The 18,942-nt window shown below is 39.5% G+C and overlaps 3 protein-coding genes across 3 annotated transcripts; 2 read left to right on the forward strand and 1 right to left on the reverse strand.

Moving 5' to 3' along the window:
• Window positions 1-2,229: 2,229 nt before the first annotated feature.
• On the reverse strand, window positions 2,230-9,101 carry LOC308694617 (uncharacterized protein). The gene is made up of 6 exons (XM_081372231.1): window positions 8,778-9,101; window positions 8,482-8,690; window positions 7,032-7,138; window positions 4,077-6,908; window positions 3,726-3,949; window positions 2,230-3,095 (listed from the first exon to the last, which is right to left on the reverse strand). Exons 2-6 carry the CDS (start codon window positions 8,663-8,665, stop codon window positions 2,990-2,992), a joined length of 3,453 nt encoding a protein of 1,150 aa, XP_081228357.1. The 5' UTR covers window positions 8,666-8,690; window positions 8,778-9,101; the 3' UTR covers window positions 2,230-2,989.
• Window positions 9,102-9,585: 484 nt separating this feature from the next.
• Window positions 9,586-13,940, forward strand: asb16 (ankyrin repeat and SOCS box containing 16). The gene is made up of 7 exons (XM_081376841.1): window positions 9,586-9,831; window positions 10,068-10,449; window positions 10,526-10,793; window positions 11,974-12,382; window positions 12,487-12,570; window positions 12,671-12,784; window positions 13,324-13,940. Exons 2-7 carry the CDS (start codon window positions 10,113-10,115, stop codon window positions 13,507-13,509), a joined length of 1,398 nt encoding a protein of 465 aa, XP_081232967.1. The 5' UTR covers window positions 9,586-9,831; window positions 10,068-10,112; the 3' UTR covers window positions 13,510-13,940.
• Window positions 13,941-14,278: 338 nt separating this feature from the next.
• Window positions 14,279-18,384, forward strand: tmub2 (transmembrane and ubiquitin-like domain containing 2). Its single transcript, XM_081367502.1, has 3 exons — window positions 14,279-14,420; window positions 15,259-15,777; window positions 16,877-18,384. The coding sequence occupies exons 2-3, from the start codon at window positions 15,275-15,277 to the stop codon at window positions 17,262-17,264; spliced, it is 891 nt and encodes a 296-aa protein (XP_081223628.1). The 5' UTR covers window positions 14,279-14,420; window positions 15,259-15,274; the 3' UTR covers window positions 17,265-18,384.
• Window positions 18,385-18,942: the final 558 nt, after the last annotated feature.

Below are 18,942 nucleotides of genomic sequence, written 5' to 3' on the forward strand. Positions count from 1 at the left end.
ATAGGTAGGTCTAAGTCCGGGTGATCACTTCTATCAACGTTATATATAGCTATCACATCGTCCATCCCTAAAACTTTTATAGTTTTTTGTAAGTGTTTATTTAAAAACATGTAATTATACAATCCATTTGCTTCTCTGTACTGTAGTGATGGGTGGGTCCAGTGTTGCCAACTATTTTCAAAGGAAACTAGCTAATGCCTTCCCTAAAAGTCGTTAAATGTCTATGACGTCATACACCAATTATCATATTCATGACATCATCGCGTCGTACTTGCATTCTGCCTGCCTAATGTGTTTGCTCATTAAATTCATGCTCACATACTGTATTTTAATTTAATTTAATATAGTATAATATAATATAATATGAATAGAATAGAATAGAATAGAATAGAATAGAATAGAATAGAATAGAATAGAATAGAATAGAATAGAATAGAGCCAAATCTCCAATAAAGCTGTTCTTATTTCCTATATTTTTGTGATGGGGAAAATCACTTTGATAAAGAAATATATTATATATATAGTCTAATAACAACACACAGTTACGTGAAACCAGGAAAATAACCCAACATATTGACTCAATATGTGTAACCCAACGTGTAACCCAACAGTTGAGTTAAACAAATAACCCAATGTTTTTTACTGTGTAATACCAAACTTTTGAACACTAGTGCATACTGAGATTTGTGTACAGAATGTTGCTATTTATGTAGTGCATTCTTAAAAGATCCAAACTTGAGGTCTGATCTCTTTCTTTGATCATTTAGAAATAAACTTGCTTAAAACTTATTTGTCATTTTTAAAAGGTTAGCTCAACAAACACCTCTATAAGTTATAAAATTTGTTTTTTAACAACACTATACATGCATTCAATAATTTGCTGAAAACAATCATGTTGTAGGCATATTTTCAAAGCAATGAATTACAATGTCCAAAGGCATCTTAAAAATAACCTCCAGTTTCTTTATCCCACTACATTATGCAACTATGGGCATTGGAGAAAGTTTCTTGCTTTGTAATCCCAGCAGCTGCTGATGCAGTCCATGCAGAAACTCAGTCCGCAGGGAATCGGTGCAGGACCGCTGAGTTGCTCTTGGAGGAGCAGATCTCTGTGCTCAGCCATTTTAAGGAAGACAATGCAGTGGAAAGACTAAGAATATACTGCCAAAGGCAGGTTTCCTGCTCTGAAAGCAGAGGACTGTGGGTGTCTGCACAGATGCAGGGAAAACAACATCCCAGAGGGCACAAACTGATAACGTTCAATATTTCTGTAAATATTAAACAAATGGTGTATATAATGTATTTGGAAAGTTACTAACGTGATTCAATTAAAATATCTAATATGAAATCACATTCTGATTTGGTTTCCTAAAACGTCCTACTGTTTTTAACATGCTTGTCAAATTTAGAAAACCGGTTTAATCAAGTCTGTGTTAAATTATGAATGTTTAATCTCTTAAATCAAACATAAATGACTTTATGATAATGAAATTGGGTAAAATGAGCTGCATGTTTAATTCTCCGTAGGATGCTCATCTCCTGGTAAAAATGCCTCTTCCACCATTTCACATATGGAAGCTCAATTTGAGCTAGAAAAGGGTAATTTTGACTTTTTGGTTTGCCTGTAAATTTGACTTTATGTCTCATAAATGTTACTCCATAAGTTTGTTTTATTTTGTGTTTTGTGTTTTTTTTTTTCATAATTGCAACTTTATATTTCACAATTGTATCTCACGATTACCTGTTTTAATTTTACATTAGTGTCAGAAACAGACTTGCACGCAAATATCTGCCCTATATGTGTGGAAAGGGTGATGTATGCAAGTAACAATTTCAGCCAAATTCCAGAAGGAATGATGAGAGCTCAACACTGGCTTCAAAATGCCCTGTGGGATTTAGTTCTATTGAAGATAGACTCTACATTCAGCATAATAGTTGAGTGTGAAATTAGAAAGCTCTTTAAATGTCCTGGTCACTATAGCAGTCAGTGTTTTGTTTGAGAACAAGCCTCTCTAAACCCTGTCGCTTCTGGTTGCAGCCTGTGTAATATCCAGATGGTCTGCGCCTGCGGAGCTGAGCTGCTACTGAGTCAATCTCCAGTCTCTGTTATAACACTAAGGACAGATTCAAAGAAAAGGAGAGAGAAAGGGAATATGACCCTGTTGCTCAGATTCCTGAACGTGCAGGAATGTTGCAGCGTTTTTGTGCAGTGGAAAGAAGGAACAAGGGAAATTTTGAGAAGATTTTATTCATATGTACTTTTTAATGTACAGTAAAAATTCATGTGGAAAACATTTTATTCAGCCTACAGACATATGAGCCATATGTGCATTCAAAATACAATATTATTGTATTTTTTTTTTGTACAAGGCCATATAAACACATAGCAATTATTCAGAACACCCTATAACCTAATAACCCTAAAATCAAGGGAATGCCTTAGCATTACCCATAATGCCGTAGCATTATGGCAGCAACAAAAATCTAGTTAGCATACAGCTTACTCAAAATCAATTACAGATTATTATGCGCCTTCCTTATGGTTTTACAACAAAATCATACACAGATTCAAAATTGCAGAGATTTAGCATTAATACCAGAGATAAAAACCCAAGTAAGTGAGACAATTTGAGGAAACAGATGAGAGATTAACTAGGCGGATGAAGGACGAGTAACAATGAATCTCTAAAACAAGATCATAGTTTTATTAAAAAGCATGCTCAACAGATTCAGAATATACAGAACATTATATTGAGCATTACTGATAAGGTACAATGATTATAACATGACAATGACACTCTAAAATGATTACAAAAAGTACAAAAACACAAATTATTGTTAGCCAAAATACTTTACTAGCCAAAATACAAAATACTAGCAATAATTAAGCAGTCTTTCACGATCACATTTTTTAAATTTACATTTCTATATGAAAATAAGTAATACACAATAAGTATTTGTGGTCTTCTGATTTGTGTTATTGTCAAGGTCAGGATTTGGCTTGATCTTGACTGATTGCAGCTGTTCCTTCAATCCCATGAGCCACCAGTGCCTCAGACAAGAGAGTAAGGAATGTAGAGTCTGGATATCCATTTCTGCACACAAACAAACAAAAGTTGAATTGGAAATTGGAAAGTGGAAATTCTTCAATCTATTAGATGAATAGTGATAAATATATAAACTAGATGTCTAGTTACGCTTCACGGCTATAACGGCTTTTTAAACTATTTTCAAAACTTTCCTAAAGGCTTTGAAATTCCAAAATCTCTTTGTATTTGAAATTCCAAAAACTTTATATTCATATTCAAATTAGAATTCTGATTCCTTGTTGCTACCTTGATTTAAGTTCAGGAATTTAACTGGATTTGAAAAAGCATTCTACATTCAATTCTGAATGATGCACAACCCTTACTGACCCTGATCAACTCAACTGGCAATGTCTGAGTATTAGCACATGTTTTAACCATGCCATCATGGATATCCTGTCAGAGCCATATACTTCATTTGTGTTCATTCCTAACAGATTATTATTAATTAATCAAAAATAGCTGCTCTCTACTACAAAGGAGATGCTTGTTTGTTTGCACTGAGAGGCCTATAGTAGTTGGACAAACATACATGTGTCAAAGATGACTATTAGCACTAACACATTCTTGCTAAAATGATATTAGAAAAACAGAAGTAATTAGAGAATAGCGTTTGTTTAGCTTAGCATCTGGACTCACCTACTCTTCCCTCCCTCCATGCTGGTCTTGTGAGGGATCTTCTTGCCCCAGTTCACTTTTGCATCTCCACCACAGGCCTTCTTGCTTGAACTAATAGTAAAAGTAAGCCCTTGATGAAATGCCTTTTTCAGGGAGGGCAATAAACTCTGTCCCTTTGGGTCGAGTGGCAGATAAGCCTCAAATTTACCACCTTTGAATGGTGACCCAGGATAGGGATCCTTATCCTAGAAGAGATGTGCAAAACATGGAAATTACAAGGTGATATATTTTATTATATTTAAATAATATTTAGCATTTTTCACAATTGTAAGCTAGGATGCTTTACTAAATAAAATGTATATAAGCGAATACCCCTTGTATGCCATCAGGTATGCAGTACGTGATCTTGGCCGTAGTGTATTTTGTATAGCCTGGAAGGCTCAAATTCATCTCTGCACATGTCATAGTTCCTTGGATGCCCTTTTGTTCTTTGATGTCCTCGTGTTCTGAATGTTGCTCTTGAGCCTGATATTCCTGCCGTATATCCTTTGAGCCATAACTTTGCACTGGTTCCCCCAGCACCTTCTTCTGAGAGTACATCCCCTCTTTTCCACACACTCGGCAGTATGAATGAAGTAGTAGGCAGTCACAGCAAAGGATGACACCACAGGTGGTCCGTATCACATTTTTACCGATCGCTCCGCACACGCATTTCTCTGAAGGGGTATGGGACAGCAGGTAAGTCTGTTTCAAAGTCATTGCGGCATCTTGTTTTTTGTGTGCTTCAAGTGGTAAAGAAGTTGGCCCATCAATTTTTGGTTCTGTTGTGTTTTCTCTGGCATTAGATATTTGGCTAAGGGAGTTTATCTTGCTTACTTCATCCATCATAGAACTAGGGTTCTCCAACCTTTCCAATGTAGCCGATTTCTGTTTGGTTGATTTAACTCTACTCTTGCCACTGCTGTTAGACTGAACCGCTTGACTTGTATCCTGTAAAGAACACAGCTTTACACTTTGATCAGATTTAAAGTGATCAGCTTTTGTTGATTGTATGCTCAAAAACGCCTTGGTTGCTCCTTGATCTACATCCTCCTGGAAGGTCTTCATCTGTAATAAGGAATGAGACTTTTGCCCAGAAAATACAACCTTAAATATATCACTGGCTTGAGAGCAAAGCGATTTTGGGCCAAGAAAGAAAATGCTGCTCTTTGTGGTATGCAAGATGACCTTGCGAAAACGTGACTGTACGTTCAAGCAGCAGGTTTCAAACAGTTTATCTTTTTCAACCACACCAAGCTCTGCCAAACGTACCTCCTGAAAGCTAAAGTCACTGGCCACCATAGCCACTAGATTCTGAAGCTGCCGATGACTTTCTCCGACCTTCGATGAATCTGTGCCCTCCAGTGTCACGCTCATCTCACTTTTGCCTGCTTGTTTCTCTGACATTTGCAAGTCAGATTTCATGCTGTCCAGTTGGTTGTAATAAGCCTCCTTCATATAGGTCCACATTAGAGAAGACACAGTAAGTTCTGCTGCCACTGTAGTAATCGGACAATCTTCACTAGGTCTTCCACTACTGATGCTATTGGATCTTGCTCTTTGATGAGCATGTGCGTTAATCATTGGCTCAACTGTAATCTGGTTATTTTGCACTTGCTCTCTTAGGTACGGCCGACCAGAGAAACTATTGGCCCTCCTTAAAGAGGATTTGGAAGTGGGCACTGATGTAGAGGAGGGAGCAGCTGTCTTCACTGCGGTATTACTGGCTGATAGGGCTTTCATACTTGAAGCTTTGACTCCTGTGGTAAATGTTGAAGTGAGTCCAGCAGGAGTAGTTGGTTTGGCCTTGTATGTGCTGAAGGAGGATCCACCAAATGTATTCGCAGATAACGGGTCTTGGTTTTTAAACAGGACATCCTCTCCTGTAGAGCTTGGACTTGTCATCCTGAATGTTTCAGTTCCTTCCCCTGTCTGTTCATTACCGAGTAAGCCTGCGGTGCCAAGTGAAGACTTAGTGGGTGGTGCTGATTTAGAGTTTGGGTCTAACATTTGCATGTCCATTTTAGCGGTAAGACTCCTTATGTCTCCACCCATCTCCTCCCTACCAAGTAGCCCAGAGCTCTTAAACCGAGCCGCCAGTTTGTATTCTTTTGTATTCCCAACATCCCCTTTTCTTTCAGTGCTAGAGCCAATCAGTTTAGGGGGCACCGGAGTATGTACTTCACTTTTTCTCTTAACCTGTTGCTCTCTCTCTAAGTATTCAGGGGATGCTGAAGCAGAACTGGAAGAGGATGCCATTTCTGTCAAGCTCCCCATCACGCTTTTCTCCACCCCAAGTAGTAGCATTTGTTTGGCCTGAGATACCTCACTTTTTTCTCCAACTATATAAATGGTGTCCTGGTCATAGCTAAACAGAACATTAGGCAGTACTAACTGCACATTTTTTAATGCTATGGTCAGTCCGTCTGGCATGTAAAGGGAACTCTTTTTAACCTGGTCTTTCCGCAGACAACCCTCTTGCTGTTGATAAAGCTGCTTCAGCTCCTTATGGGCTTGCCGCATGTTTTGTTTAACATCTGATCCGGTCGGGACCTCTGATTGCAGGTACAGGGTGGTGATTCCCTCGGATGTAACGTGGACCACTTGCACTCCGTGATGACGCAGTATATACTTGTACTCTTTAATGCTCTGCAGGTATGCAAACACATCAGCTTCCATGATAATCGAAAGATCTTCCAAATCAGCTTCATCTATCCTGCACTCTGCTTTCTCCTCCATTTTGCTTTTCTTAGTCTGAGTACTGCGTTCAGTGAGAGCTTCATTGGTATCTTGCAGCCCGTAGTGCTCTTGTCCAAAATCCACGGTGGATACGGAGCTGAGGCCTCCTGCATGAAGGCCTGGTGACTGAGATGCAAAGCTGGCCCATTTCTTCACACTTGCAAGGTCTTCCCTGGTCTCTGGACCTTGACCGCTGTCTCCACTAAAATTAGGATATTCGGCTCTTGAAAGGTGATGATAAAATAGCATCTGCATATGAGGAAAAGCGCCTTGAAAGTCGGAATATTTGCCTTGCAAGGTGCACGTATGCTGTGATAAGCCACGTTGCATACGTAGACCTGAAAACTCACTACGCAGTACATTCAGAGTGTCTGCACCCCGAGGAAGCTGACTGCAATCTATAGTCACAGTCATATCGAGGATCACCTAAAGGAGTACAAGAACATCAGTGTCAAAACAAAATGAATACTTGCTTACATTAGTTTGGGAAATGGAACTTTTATTTTTTTTAAAAAGCACTGTCTAATCTTGCTTATTCTGTCAGCAAACCTTATTCAGACTCAGGGGCTCTTGGCATGGGAGACCCAGGGAGAGTTCATATTTAATGCCGTCCAGCTCTAAAATGTGAGGATGATGACGAAGTACACTCTGGATCACTAAATTAAACCAGAAAGAAAGGATCAGTCTCATTTGACAGGTAAAAGCTGGCTCAGCAGTTTACACACAAAATGAGATGTTTGCACACACAGATGGAAGTTAATTTTTCATAATGTTTGATTTATAAAAGCATCAATTCTCATTTTCTCCTTTTCTCACCAAAGAGACTGATACTCACTAATGAGACTCTGCTGCAAGACGAACACACAAGCACATTGAAAACTCACTGCCTTTAATCAGGCTTGACAGTACATAAAGTATACCCCCTCACAACTTGCTCACCCCCCACACATACACTTTATTAGCAAACTGACTGCACAACTAAAATGTTGCCTTGGCAGAACAATCAGCTAGCAAGAGCCAGAGACTTCATTAGGAATATGCCAGTCGTCTGGCTGCCAATCAGTGCACTTTGAATTTTTTCCATGATCAGCTACTCTGGAAATAACTTCTGAATGCACTGAAATTCAATGCATGTACCAGAAATATAAAGAGTGGGGTAAGATGTGTCAGAATTTTATGCTAAAAACTAAATACATTTTTTAAATTTATTAAAAAATGTTTTACTTGGCAGGTAAAATAAGTAGCATATCAACGCAAACATATCCAGACACAACATGTAAATCAGATGCTGTAATTCCAAAATCTGTAAATTGCTGTAAATATGCTGTAAATTCCCAGAGTGTATATAAAAAACATGTAAATTATTTTGCTTAAGAATAGCCATGAATTATTAACATTTTTCCAAAATGGTAGTTGTGGGGTAAATTGGGCCATATAACCCTTAATGTTTTCATTGTAACTCTGCATGTTGAGGATTATTTTCACATATTGCTTAAATAAATCAATTGTTTTGTCCAATTATTCAAGGATTTTTTTGGGGGGGATTCCCAGTGTTAAATTAACACTGCCAGTGTTTATGTAATCTGCATGGATTATATAAACACTGGCAATGTTAATTTAACACGGGGTGTTTTACCGTAAAAATAGAAAAGTGTTAAATATATATATATATATATATATATATATATATATATATATAGGCTATATAGTTTTACTACATTTAAATATTCTGAAAATTTTACTTGTAAGACTTTTGACATAAATAGAAAAAAAATTGGAAATGATGAGATACTTCTTTCATATTTCTATGGACATGGTCCATGTCCATAGAAATATGAAAGAAGTATCTCATCATTTCCTTTCCCCCGACCTGAAGCATTTTATTCTTTTATCTAAAGTGGCACCCCACTCTTCCCTAGTTATTTTGATCAATATCCATTCATTAATCTATTTACACAATGTACAGTGATGTTTAACAGCAGTCCTAATAACCACTGACCTCTACTCTGCTCAAATGTGACAAGGGCACGCAGAGGTGTCCGACCGATGATAGTGACTGACGTGACCTCTCCTCCTCCGTTCCTCTCGCGTAGAAAGTGAATCAGTAGTTTGTCCCGCAGACGTTCATGATCCACGTCTGTTGGCAAACCGTAAACGCACACCGCACGGTTTTCCTCTGCCATCCTTCAGGGTTGCCACCTATAAACACTGATTTTAAGTAAACAAAAGTGGTTAAGGGCGGTATGATTATTATGCGTCACCACACAAGCTATTTGAGCAGATGCATAGCCGTACCGTAAAATATTTCCCAGCTAAGTCAGTCACTATACCTTCCTCATTATAATAAGCGAACGGGGGGAAAGTCGTTGTCCAGTCCAGCGTTTTGTACGTCGGAGCTCGAGCACAAAGGAAGTGTAACTAACAACAGAGTCGGTGACCAATGTCGCGATTACACTGTCGTTTTTACAAATGAGTAAAGATAATGTTGTTTTATCACCTATGTGTCTCAATATCAACATTTCGTCGCTTTATTCATCTTTTGCATGAAGGGTTTGCTCTTTTTCTAATTTCGTGCGAGGCGTCGTTTACATGAAAAATAAAAGTGAAAGTAAAAAGGCAGAAGACCAGGAATTGTATTTATGACTTGAGCCGCATGGAAACCGTGATGTCACGAGCAAAAGTTGTGTACCTCATTTTATGTATTTGTTATTTATTATATATTTTTAGCAATTTATTTATTTAATATATTTGTTAAGTTGTCCCATGTATGTCTTATCCTGCTATTTAAAGCCTCAGAAAATCAACTTAAATTATTAAAAAAGGTTTAGCTATGGGTAGATAAAAAGTGAACGGCTAGATAAAATGGGTATTCTTTTTTATATAATAATAAAATAAAATTAGGTTATTTTAAGAGCAATTCAGTTTTATACAGTTACATTAGTAGGCTATTATTATGATAAATGCATAACATAGTTTGCAGTGATTAAGTATTGAATTTTCAAGAACCATAATTACACCTCAAATTGATCTGGCCCAGTAAGTGCGTGCTTTACATAGGACACCTGAAGTGATATCATTTGAAGCGCCACCTACAGGCGATACCGTGCTAGTGCAGGAACACATTTGCTCACATTCTAGTCTATTAATAGCTAGAGCTCCACCGTGTGTCAGGTCAACAATATCTTGTGACAGGCAGCTTCGTTCGTGCAAGGACATGCGGTCGTTTCATTAAGAGAAATTGCAAATATTATAAGCATAGTCTATTCCATATCAAACAGATGTTTTCCGCAACTTTATCATAGGTTATTGAAGTGCAGACTATGCAGGAGGAACTTGAAGTGCGTTCAAGGTAGGAAGACCTTACCATTCACACTGTTCTCAGCTGTTGTAGACTGTCAGAGCTAGTTATTAATTTAATATCTAAGTCTGTTCCACATATACATAAACAAAAGCACTTTTACAACTTACTGGGTAGGCTACTGAACTATTGAGCCATGCTGCTTTATAAACACTCCTATGTGCAGTTACTAGTAGGCCTAAACACTAACAGCACAAGGCTACTGTGCCTATACTCTTTTGTTCCAGGTATACTACTCTGGGACACTTCTAAGCACAAACACTCTTGTTGGGATGTCCCGGGACACCTTTCCTTTCAGTTCTGCTTCTCTGCGCTCCTTAAGGCTGGATCAGGAGCTTCAGGACTGGGAGGATGCCAGGCGGGCACTGGCACACAGGAGGGCAATGACAAGACGTCCTCTGCCTGCCGCCCCCAGACTCCGACATGGAAACGAGAGGATCCAGACGGTCCGTGCTCCCCCACCCCAAATACAGTGCCGAGACCCAGCCATCCACAATACCTTCATGTGTGGAGATATGAAGGGAGTGTATGCCGTCCTCAAAGAGCCAGGCATGGTGAATGCACTGATGGAGACCGTACATGAGGAGATGGCGTGGGCCCCGGAGATGGGTAGGACCCTTTAACACACACAAGCACATACGTTCAGGGGTATTTGGGTAAATTCACTCGTCTCATTCTGTTGCAGGAATGTGGACTCTCATCTCAAAAATAAAGCAGACGTCTGCACTGCGTCTGGCTGCCAGCAGGGGCCACTCTGGCTGTGTCGAGGAGCTGCTGTTCAGGGGAGCAGAGGTGGATGCAGACCCAGGCGGTCGCACAGCTTTACATGATGCCTGTTCTGGGGGCCATCACATCTGTGTGCGCCTGCTCTTAGACCACGGGGCTGACCCTGACCTGCTCGCTGTCGACGGCAATGCCCCACTGCATCTCTGCAATGCAGCGGAAACATATCAGTGAGTAGGCCTGAATATGGTCAGATGAAGATATAACAAGATGTGAAAAGTAATCAATAAAAACATACAAACTAAATTAATTAATAAACATTATGGTGACACGATTTTGAATTGCTTCTAAGACTTTATGAGGTACTCTACCATTTAAAGGTTTGGTAAAAAAGGTAAAAAAAAAGGTAAAAGGTAAAAACAAATATTCAGCAAGGATGCATTAGATTGATAAGAACTTGAGTTTTGTAGCATTTATAATGTTACAAAAGACTTCTATTTCATACATCATGTGTCTATTTCTGTTTATCAAGGTTTCCACAAAACACACAAGTCCAAAAGTTTGTTTTAAATATTTTTTTCACTGAGGATGCATTAAACTGATCAAAAAGTGACAGTAAAGACAATTATAATGGAACAAAAGATGTTTATTAGTGCTGTCAAATCGATTAATCACGATTTTATCGGATCTAACATAAAAGTTTGTAAATACAGTATATAATATATTTACACATTTTATGTTAGATCCGATTAATCGTGATTAATCGTTTTGACAGCACTAATCTTTATCTTAAATAAATGTTGTTATTTTGAACTGTTTTTGTTTTTCATCAAAGAATCCTGTAACATATAATTAGCAGCAGAACTGTTTTCAACATTGATAATAATAAGAAATGTTTCTTGAGGACCAAATCAGCATATCAGAATAATTTTGGAAAAATCATGTGACGTTGAAGATTCTGAAAATTCAACTTTGCATCACAGGATTTTTTTTTATATATATTCAAATAGAAAACTGTTATTTTAAAATGTAATAATATTTCACAATATCTCACTTGTCTAATGTATTTTTGGTCAAATAAATGCAGTCTTGGTGAGGAGAAGAGACTTTTAAAAAACATTAAAAAATCTCACAACCCCAAACTTTTGAACGGTACTGTATAATTCAACCAAAAATGAAAATGCCTCCATTTACTCAGTCTCATATCATTCTGACCTGTATTATTGTCTTTCTGTTGTAAAACACAAAAGGAGATCTTATGCAGGATGTCAGAGCTTTTGTTTTCCGTACAACAAAGGTGATTTATACTGCATACCGTCATACCGTGCTGGAATGAAATTGACATATTTCTTATTTCACCTCTTGCGCACAGTAATAAAGACATCAGTCACACTCTTATCTGGCCTGCAGGTGTGCTGAGCACTTGGTGACCAGTGGTGCGTTGGTGAACGTGGCCCAGCGTGACTCATGTCTCACCCCCCTTCACGTGGCCTGCAGGAGAGGTCTAGAGGACCACGTGGAGCTCTTCCTGTCCTACGGAGGGGACGTGACGGCTCAGACCCAAGAGGGGGAGACACCCTTGAATGCAGCCTGCGCTGGGGCGGAGAGGCCCGCAGATGCAGGACGGTATCTGCGTATTGTCCAGAAGCTGCTAGCAGCCGGGGCCGACGCGCAGACTGCTGGGAGGAAAAAGCACACGGCCCTGCATAATGCCTGTGGAAACTGTTGTCCCCGCATTGTTAAACTGCTGCTGGAACATGGGGCTCGCGCGGACATAGCTAACTGTGCCGGATACACACCCATGGACTGCCTGCTGCAGGTGGGATGATGATGGGATAGAGATGTAAAGGAAGGGAAGGTCTGATCTGGAAGAATTAAGTGTGAAGCTGATGGTTGAGTCCTTCTCTCTCTCTGTTTTGCCAGGTAGTAGAGGATTCCCCAGACCAGCAGCCAGAGGTTGTGGCCCAGTCTCTTCTTAACTATGGAGCACAGCCGTGCTCCCCTAGAGTAAGTGCAGATTGTTGTGTGTCCTACAACCTTTAACCTGCCCACTACCTACCCTTTGGTACGAATCCTTATTTTATTTATCTGCGTGTGTGAATCTCAGATGCTGAAACTCTGCCTCCTCTCTCCTGCCACTTTGGAGGTAATGCTGAATTGCTATGCGGTCGTCCCAGCATGTGAGGAGTGGTTAGAGGACATACCAGAGGAACGACTGAAGGTCTCTCTCAATACAGAGAAAATAAATCACATTCCGAAATCATTCTAATATGATGATTTAATTCTCAAAGATTTCTTTATATTATTGAATACTATTGTGGATACTAATATGATGATTGTACTAATACTTTTATTTAATTAGGAAATGGTAAATGTCTTTTTTGGTCATTTTAATGTTTCCTTGTAGAATAAAAGTGTTTCTTTCTTTCTTTCTTTCTTTCTTTCTTTCTTTCTTTCTTTCTTTCTTTCTTTCTTTCTTTCTTTCTTTCTTTCTTTCTTTCTTTCTTTCTTTCTTTCTTTCTTTCTTTCTTTCTTAAATACTGAACCTAAAATTTTTAAGGTGTGCGTGTGTGCGTGCGTGCGTGTGTGTGTGTGTGTGTGTGTGTGCGTGTGCGTGTGCGTGTGCGTGTGCGTGTGTGTGTGTGTGTGTGTGTGTGTGTGTGTGTGTGAGAGAGAGAGAGAGAGAGAGAGAGAGAGAGAGAGAGAGACTGACATTCAGAAACTAATATCCTAATGAAACAACATGTATTGTACTGTCAGGAGCATCAGTCTTTCTTCGATGTGGTCAGACGGATGAGCGGTCAGCCTCGCTCTCTTCAGCACCTCTGCCGCTGTGCGCTGCGTCACCACCTGGGGCCACTGTGTCACTTCGCAATAGTCCAGCTCGACATCCCCAGCACTTTAAAAGACTATCTACTGCTGCATAATGATGGACAGCTCAGCTGAGCTCCACTCTTAGAGAAACAAAAAAATAGCTGACTGGAAACAGTGGACTGAACGTTTCTTTCTTTCTTTCTTTTTTACAAACTATATTTATCATCTGTAATAAATGAATACATTGTTATAAATTGATGTCTGTCTGATGGTTTCATATCCCTAGACACCTCTCAACAACAGAAGCTAATTCAAGGATGGATTATGGACCAGTGGAGTCTCTGGCTTTCAGAGCAGAGGCCTCAAACTAAGAGGCCCACTGTGACCTGAAAGACAGAAACGAGGCAGTGCAAATGTAATATTGATAGTGATTAAAATAAAGTGATTATTTTATTGATCGATGGATAGTGCTTGAATATGTGCCAATGGCTATCCAGCACTAACTGAATGTGTTATTGCAGCTTTGATGGTGTATCAAAATCTATAAACAGTTATTGCTCTTCATTTATTGTAAACCACACACACTAAAACAACAACACACTAAAGCTCCTGACAAAGAACTGCCCCACAACATATTTTTCAATAATTAATTGTGCAGAAATATTTTAAATACCCAAACATAAAATGTATATCTGTCCCAGAATTTGCATGCAACCCTGAAACCTTGTGATTTTCCCCATTACACAAGTGGGTTTGTACATTTTTTGTTTTGTTTTATTTATTTACTTATTTATTTAAGGTAGAAGTGAGATGCTGAGCATTACGTTGTTTTCACCAAAGAGCAGACTTTGGTTTCACAAAATCACTGAATGTTTTACCAATCACGTGACCTCCCTACTCTGACTGAGGCTGAGCGTCAGCTGCTGTGCGCTTGCGCGTGAGATTGTACGTGTGTTTATTTATTTCTATGCGAAGTGTTGCGTCTTTCAACTGGCGTAGGGATTAAAACAGCGTCGATCCAGAATGATCTGAAGTAGGAGAAGGTAAATGTGCTGTAATATATGTTTAGAGGACAAGTATTCTGTTAAAACTCGCGAATCAAGGTCGCCCTATATCACCGCTACATGATTAGCTGCCTTCCCTTCCTGACAGACAAAACAAAGATCTTTTTCTTTTATATTAAATATATTTTATGCTCGTTTTTCGTCTCATTTGTGTTTAATATAGACTGTAAGTCTGTTTTATTCAATGTGGGCGACATTAAATGTGTAACGTTAACAGTGAATGTTTGTTAAAGGTTCATGGCTTTAGCGAAACCGCTAGCGAACATCTAAACGAAGGTCTGATAACAGTGTGTTTCAAACTAATGAGCTAATATATAACATAACATAAAAGAGGGAAATTATAGTTTTAATGCAGTACCACATTTGTGTTTACTGTTTCAAATAAAAGTATATGACACTCAGTACTTTGTGTCACCGGGCTTATTGTCTAATGCAGTTAAGAAGTGTGTCGCTTAATGTTAGGTAACGTAACAGAGTTAAGGATCTTTACGGTCCACGCAACACACTACTGTAGATGTTTCTATCAGTTTCAAGTAGTTCACCAAGACTAAGAAGTCTTCTTTAAACTCAACATGAAATTCTATTTGACTATTTGCTTTCTTAATACACTTTCCTGGTATTATTGTTTGTCTCTGATACATCCTTCCTGTTTGGATGACATCACTGAGCCCTGTTATCTGATTGGATAATGTATTGTAACAGTATTTTGTATTGTCGAATATCCTATTTAACGTAGAAATATGTCACATTACAGAAGTAAAATGGCTTGTGAATGCGTTTTATGTTGACTTGATCTTTCTCTTACCTGTGTGCTCAGGTAGAGAGGGGCTGGGATGGCGGTGTGTGCTCTAACTGTGCTTGACGGGCTTGGGGAGGAGGCTACGGCTTTGGGTGGTGTGGTCGTCCTGTTCCTGGCCGTGGTTCTTGCCTGGCTGTCTACCCACGTGGCTGACCGTGGAGATCACATTCTGGGGACCATTCTTACCGTTGGCGCTCACGCCTCCCTCATTGGCCTCGGGGGTCACGACAGTTATGCAAGCTCCCCTCCCAGCTCAGAGCCCAGCGAGCAGCCGGACGAGGAGCCCACAGAGGAGGAGAAACAAGAAGAGGGAGAGGGCCGGACGGATGGGGGAGATGATGTGCCTGGAGAAGAGCTGCTGGATATTCAGGGTGGGAGGAAGAAAGTGAGCTATGTTCAAGATGATGAAAATGAAGAGGGGTTGGAAGAGGAGTCCGAGGACGAGGCCACCAGCATCACGGTGAGACTGAAGTTTCTAAATGACACTGAGGAGCTGGCAGTGCTCAGACCGCAGGACACTGTTGGAGTGCTGAAGAGGTGAGTCAAACACACACACACACACACACACACACACACAGGAAGGAGTGAGAAAATATCCTAGTCATGATCTTGCGTATGAATGGGAGAAATCGCTATGCTCAGTCTCTCAGCTGTATTATGATATTCAGTATATACCTTGATTTTTATGGATTTCCACTGAAATGAAAGAAAAGGGGTATTTTTAGAAGCCATCATTTCAACCAAACAGCCACGATCCATTTTAATTACATTTTTTTAAATGATGATGCAAATGAATAGCTGAAACAGAATTTGGAATTGATTAGTTGAATGGATTTTGGGGGGGAAATCAAGCTTAATCAAGCTGGTGAAGGTTTTTCTTTAAATGTAAGTTGATTAATATCTACAAACCAACATTTGGTCCCAAACTATCTAGCTATTACTGAGTAATTAAATGTTTTTTTTTTTGAAAGATGTTTCTTATCCACACCAAGGCTACATGTATTTGCCTAAAGATACAGTAAGAGAACATAATATTGTAAAATATTATTAAAATTTAAATAAATAATTTCTGTGTAACTGTATTTTATTCCTGTGATGCAAAGCTGAAATTTCAGCGTCAATCCTCCAGTCTTCAGTGTCACATGATCCTTCAGAAATCATTCTAATGTGATGATTTGCTGCTCAAGAAACATTTCCTCTTTAATATCAATGTTGAAAACAGTTGTGCTGCTTAACGTTTTTGTGGAAACCATGATGTATTTATTTCAGAATTCTTTGAGGAATTGAAAGTTCAAGATTGTTTTGTAACATTATTAATGTCTTGATCTTACTGACTCAAAACATTTCAACAGTAGTAGTGGTGTAATTTTAAATGTTTACATTTTGTTAAACATTTATTGTTATAAAAATTCTTTATGCATTGTTTCGCACATGAGTAGTCCACATGACCATCTTACTCAGCTGTATTAAAGTTTTTGCTACAAATAAAAAAAATACAATTGTCTGTTTTAATACTATTACGCTTGCAAGTCACAAGACAGTATGAGATTGCAAACTCAATAAACATGTTGCTCAACTGCACAAACAGAGCATCTTGTTTTTCACTCAATGATTTCTCTCCCTCTCTTTCTCTCAGTAAGTACTTCTCTGGCCGTGAACATCAGATTAAGCTCATCTACCAGGGCCAGCTGTTGCAGGACCCCCAGCGCTCTCTCCTGTCCCTCAACATCACCCATAACAGCGTGCTGCACTGTCACATCTCTCAAGCCCAGGCGCTGCGTGAGGCGGCCGCAGAGGAGAACCCTCGAGCCGGGAGAGGCTCCATGCTCAGCGGAGGGCTGCGGTCGGCCGGCCTGGCTCTCAGCACAGGAAGCCTGGTGATCCCCGTGTTCGTGGTGCTGCTTGCCGTGGTCTGGTACTTCCGAATCAACTACCGCCAGCTGTTCACTGCCCCGGCCACCATCTCTTTGGTCGGGGTCACGGTCTTCTTTAGCTTCCTCATCTTCGGCATGCACAGTCGATGAGAGGACGAATTATGCCAATATTAGGAAGACGAAGCGACAGGACGTGAAAATAAGCAGTCAGTGGTAGCCGAGAAAGTTCTCAGGGAGCCCTCGAGGGTTCTGGTGCCATTTAGACGACTGAAGTCGTGTGTGGGGTGAGAGTGTCTGCTTGTGCTTTCAGCTTTGTGAGCAGCAACACTGCTGTATAATTTAGCTTCTTGGAGGAAAAAAAAATAGCTTTATAATTATTTAATCTCAGCCTAAAGTGTAGCTTCTCTGTGTTAAGAGAAGTTAGGGTCCCATGTCTGACCGGGCTTTTATTTTAGAGGAATTGCAGTCAGCTGATGGTTTTTATCACTTAATGTGTCTCATCTTCACCGGTATTAGCACCACTATCATCTGTTGTAGAAAAAGAAGTCATATGATCAGTCTTATTGCACAAATAACAACAACAGATGTGATGTATCAGTTAGCAGACGTTGTGAGACATTAATTTCCTTTTTGATTTACTCATCTGATTTTTGATGTTTGTGATTGAAGGATGTTTTTCTTTTCTTTTGCCAGGTATACTGAAATCTGTATTTATTTCAAACTTGTTTTTACATGACAGTCTGGTTCAGCATGTCTGCTGCTAGTTACAACTCATAGTAATCAATTAGGAGTTTCATACTTGAAGATTTTACATGCAAGCAACACAGAAGCATCTGGACCGTTTTAGTCTAAATAGTCTATAGAAAACTCTCTGCATTAATAGGCAATTCATATGTGACTGATAACAAAGCAAATCATTTCTTGTCCTGTGTGAAATCTGTATATAAGCAATGTATTTACTGTAGATAAATCACGAGAGTTATGGAGGAACCTTAAAACTCTCTGACAATATGATGGTTCTCGTATGAATGGGTCACACTTTTTCTCAGTATTGTCAGAAATTGGGGAAACCCCAAAATGGTTTAAGGGGAAAACTGGTCTATGTATTCTCACCCTTGCTTTAACAGACAACCAGCACCTCTTTAATTAAAATGCATTTTGTTTTTGCTTTGATGCAGTAATTCAGAATAAAATAGCTTATCTTTGAAAAAAAAAAAAAAGTTGTTGTGTTAAAGTTGTCTTATCCACACACACAATTAACACCATCCATAATTCCATGATGAGGCTTTAAGGGAAAATCCCCGTATGGGTCCAATGCTTTCTTCAGCAAAACACTGACCAATTTTCGAGCCCATTGATTTCCAGTCTATGGAAAAAGAATACATTTCTCAAAATATAGTTTGATAGAATATCTTCCATAGAATAATAATTGTTTTATATATATATATGGGGATGATTAGGAGGCCATGATGCTAGACAGAGGCCAATGGGCAAATTTGGCCAAGAGGCCAGGTATAAACCCCTACTCTTTTTAAGGACATCCTGGGACAGAGTCAGGACCTTGGTTTAACATCTCATCTGAAGGACGGTGCTTGTTAAGAGTATAGTGTCCCTGTCACTACACTGGGGCGTTAGGACACACACAGACCAGAGAATAAGCACCCCCTGCTGGCCTCGCTAACACCTCTTCCTACAGCTACCTAGTTTTCCCAGGAGGTCTCCCATCCAGGTACTGACCAGGCTCAACCCTGCTTAGCTTCCTTAGGCAACCAGTCTTGGGCTACAGGGTGACATGGCTGCTGGTAAAAGTCATAAAAGAAAGTCATAC

The sequence above is a fragment of the Scardinius erythrophthalmus genome (genome assembly GCF_964197995.2).
Source record: "Scardinius erythrophthalmus genome assembly, chromosome: 1".
Lineage (NCBI taxonomy): Eukaryota > Metazoa > Chordata > Actinopteri > Cypriniformes > Leuciscidae > Scardinius > Scardinius erythrophthalmus.

Coding starts and splice junctions, on each gene's coding strand:
- LOC308694617 (XM_081372231.1), bottom strand. CDS start 8,665: ATGGCAGAGGAAAACCGTGCGGTGTGCGTTTACGGTTTGCCAACAGAC. Junction 7,139..8,481: donor CACATTTGAGCAGAGTAGAG/GTCAGTGGTTAT, acceptor GGTTTAATTTAG/TGATCCAGAGTGTACTTCGT. Junction 3,950..4,076: donor TACCTGATGGCATACAAGGG/GTATTCGCTTAT, acceptor CATCTCTTCTAG/GATAAGGATCCCTATCCTGG.
- asb16 (XM_081376841.1), top strand. CDS start 10,113: ATGTCCCGGGACACCTTTCCTTTCAGTTCTGCTTCTCTGCGCTCCTTA. Junction 10,794..11,973: donor AATGCAGCGGAAACATATCA/GTGAGTAGGCCT, acceptor TCTGGCCTGCAG/GTGTGCTGAGCACTTGGTGA. Junction 12,785..13,323: donor TACCAGAGGAACGACTGAAG/GTCTCTCTCAAT, acceptor TTGTACTGTCAG/GAGCATCAGTCTTTCTTCGA.
- tmub2 (XM_081367502.1), top strand. CDS start 15,275: ATGGCGGTGTGTGCTCTAACTGTGCTTGACGGGCTTGGGGAGGAGGCT. Junction 15,778..16,876: donor ACTGTTGGAGTGCTGAAGAG/GTGAGTCAAACA, acceptor TCTTTCTCTCAG/TAAGTACTTCTCTGGCCGTG.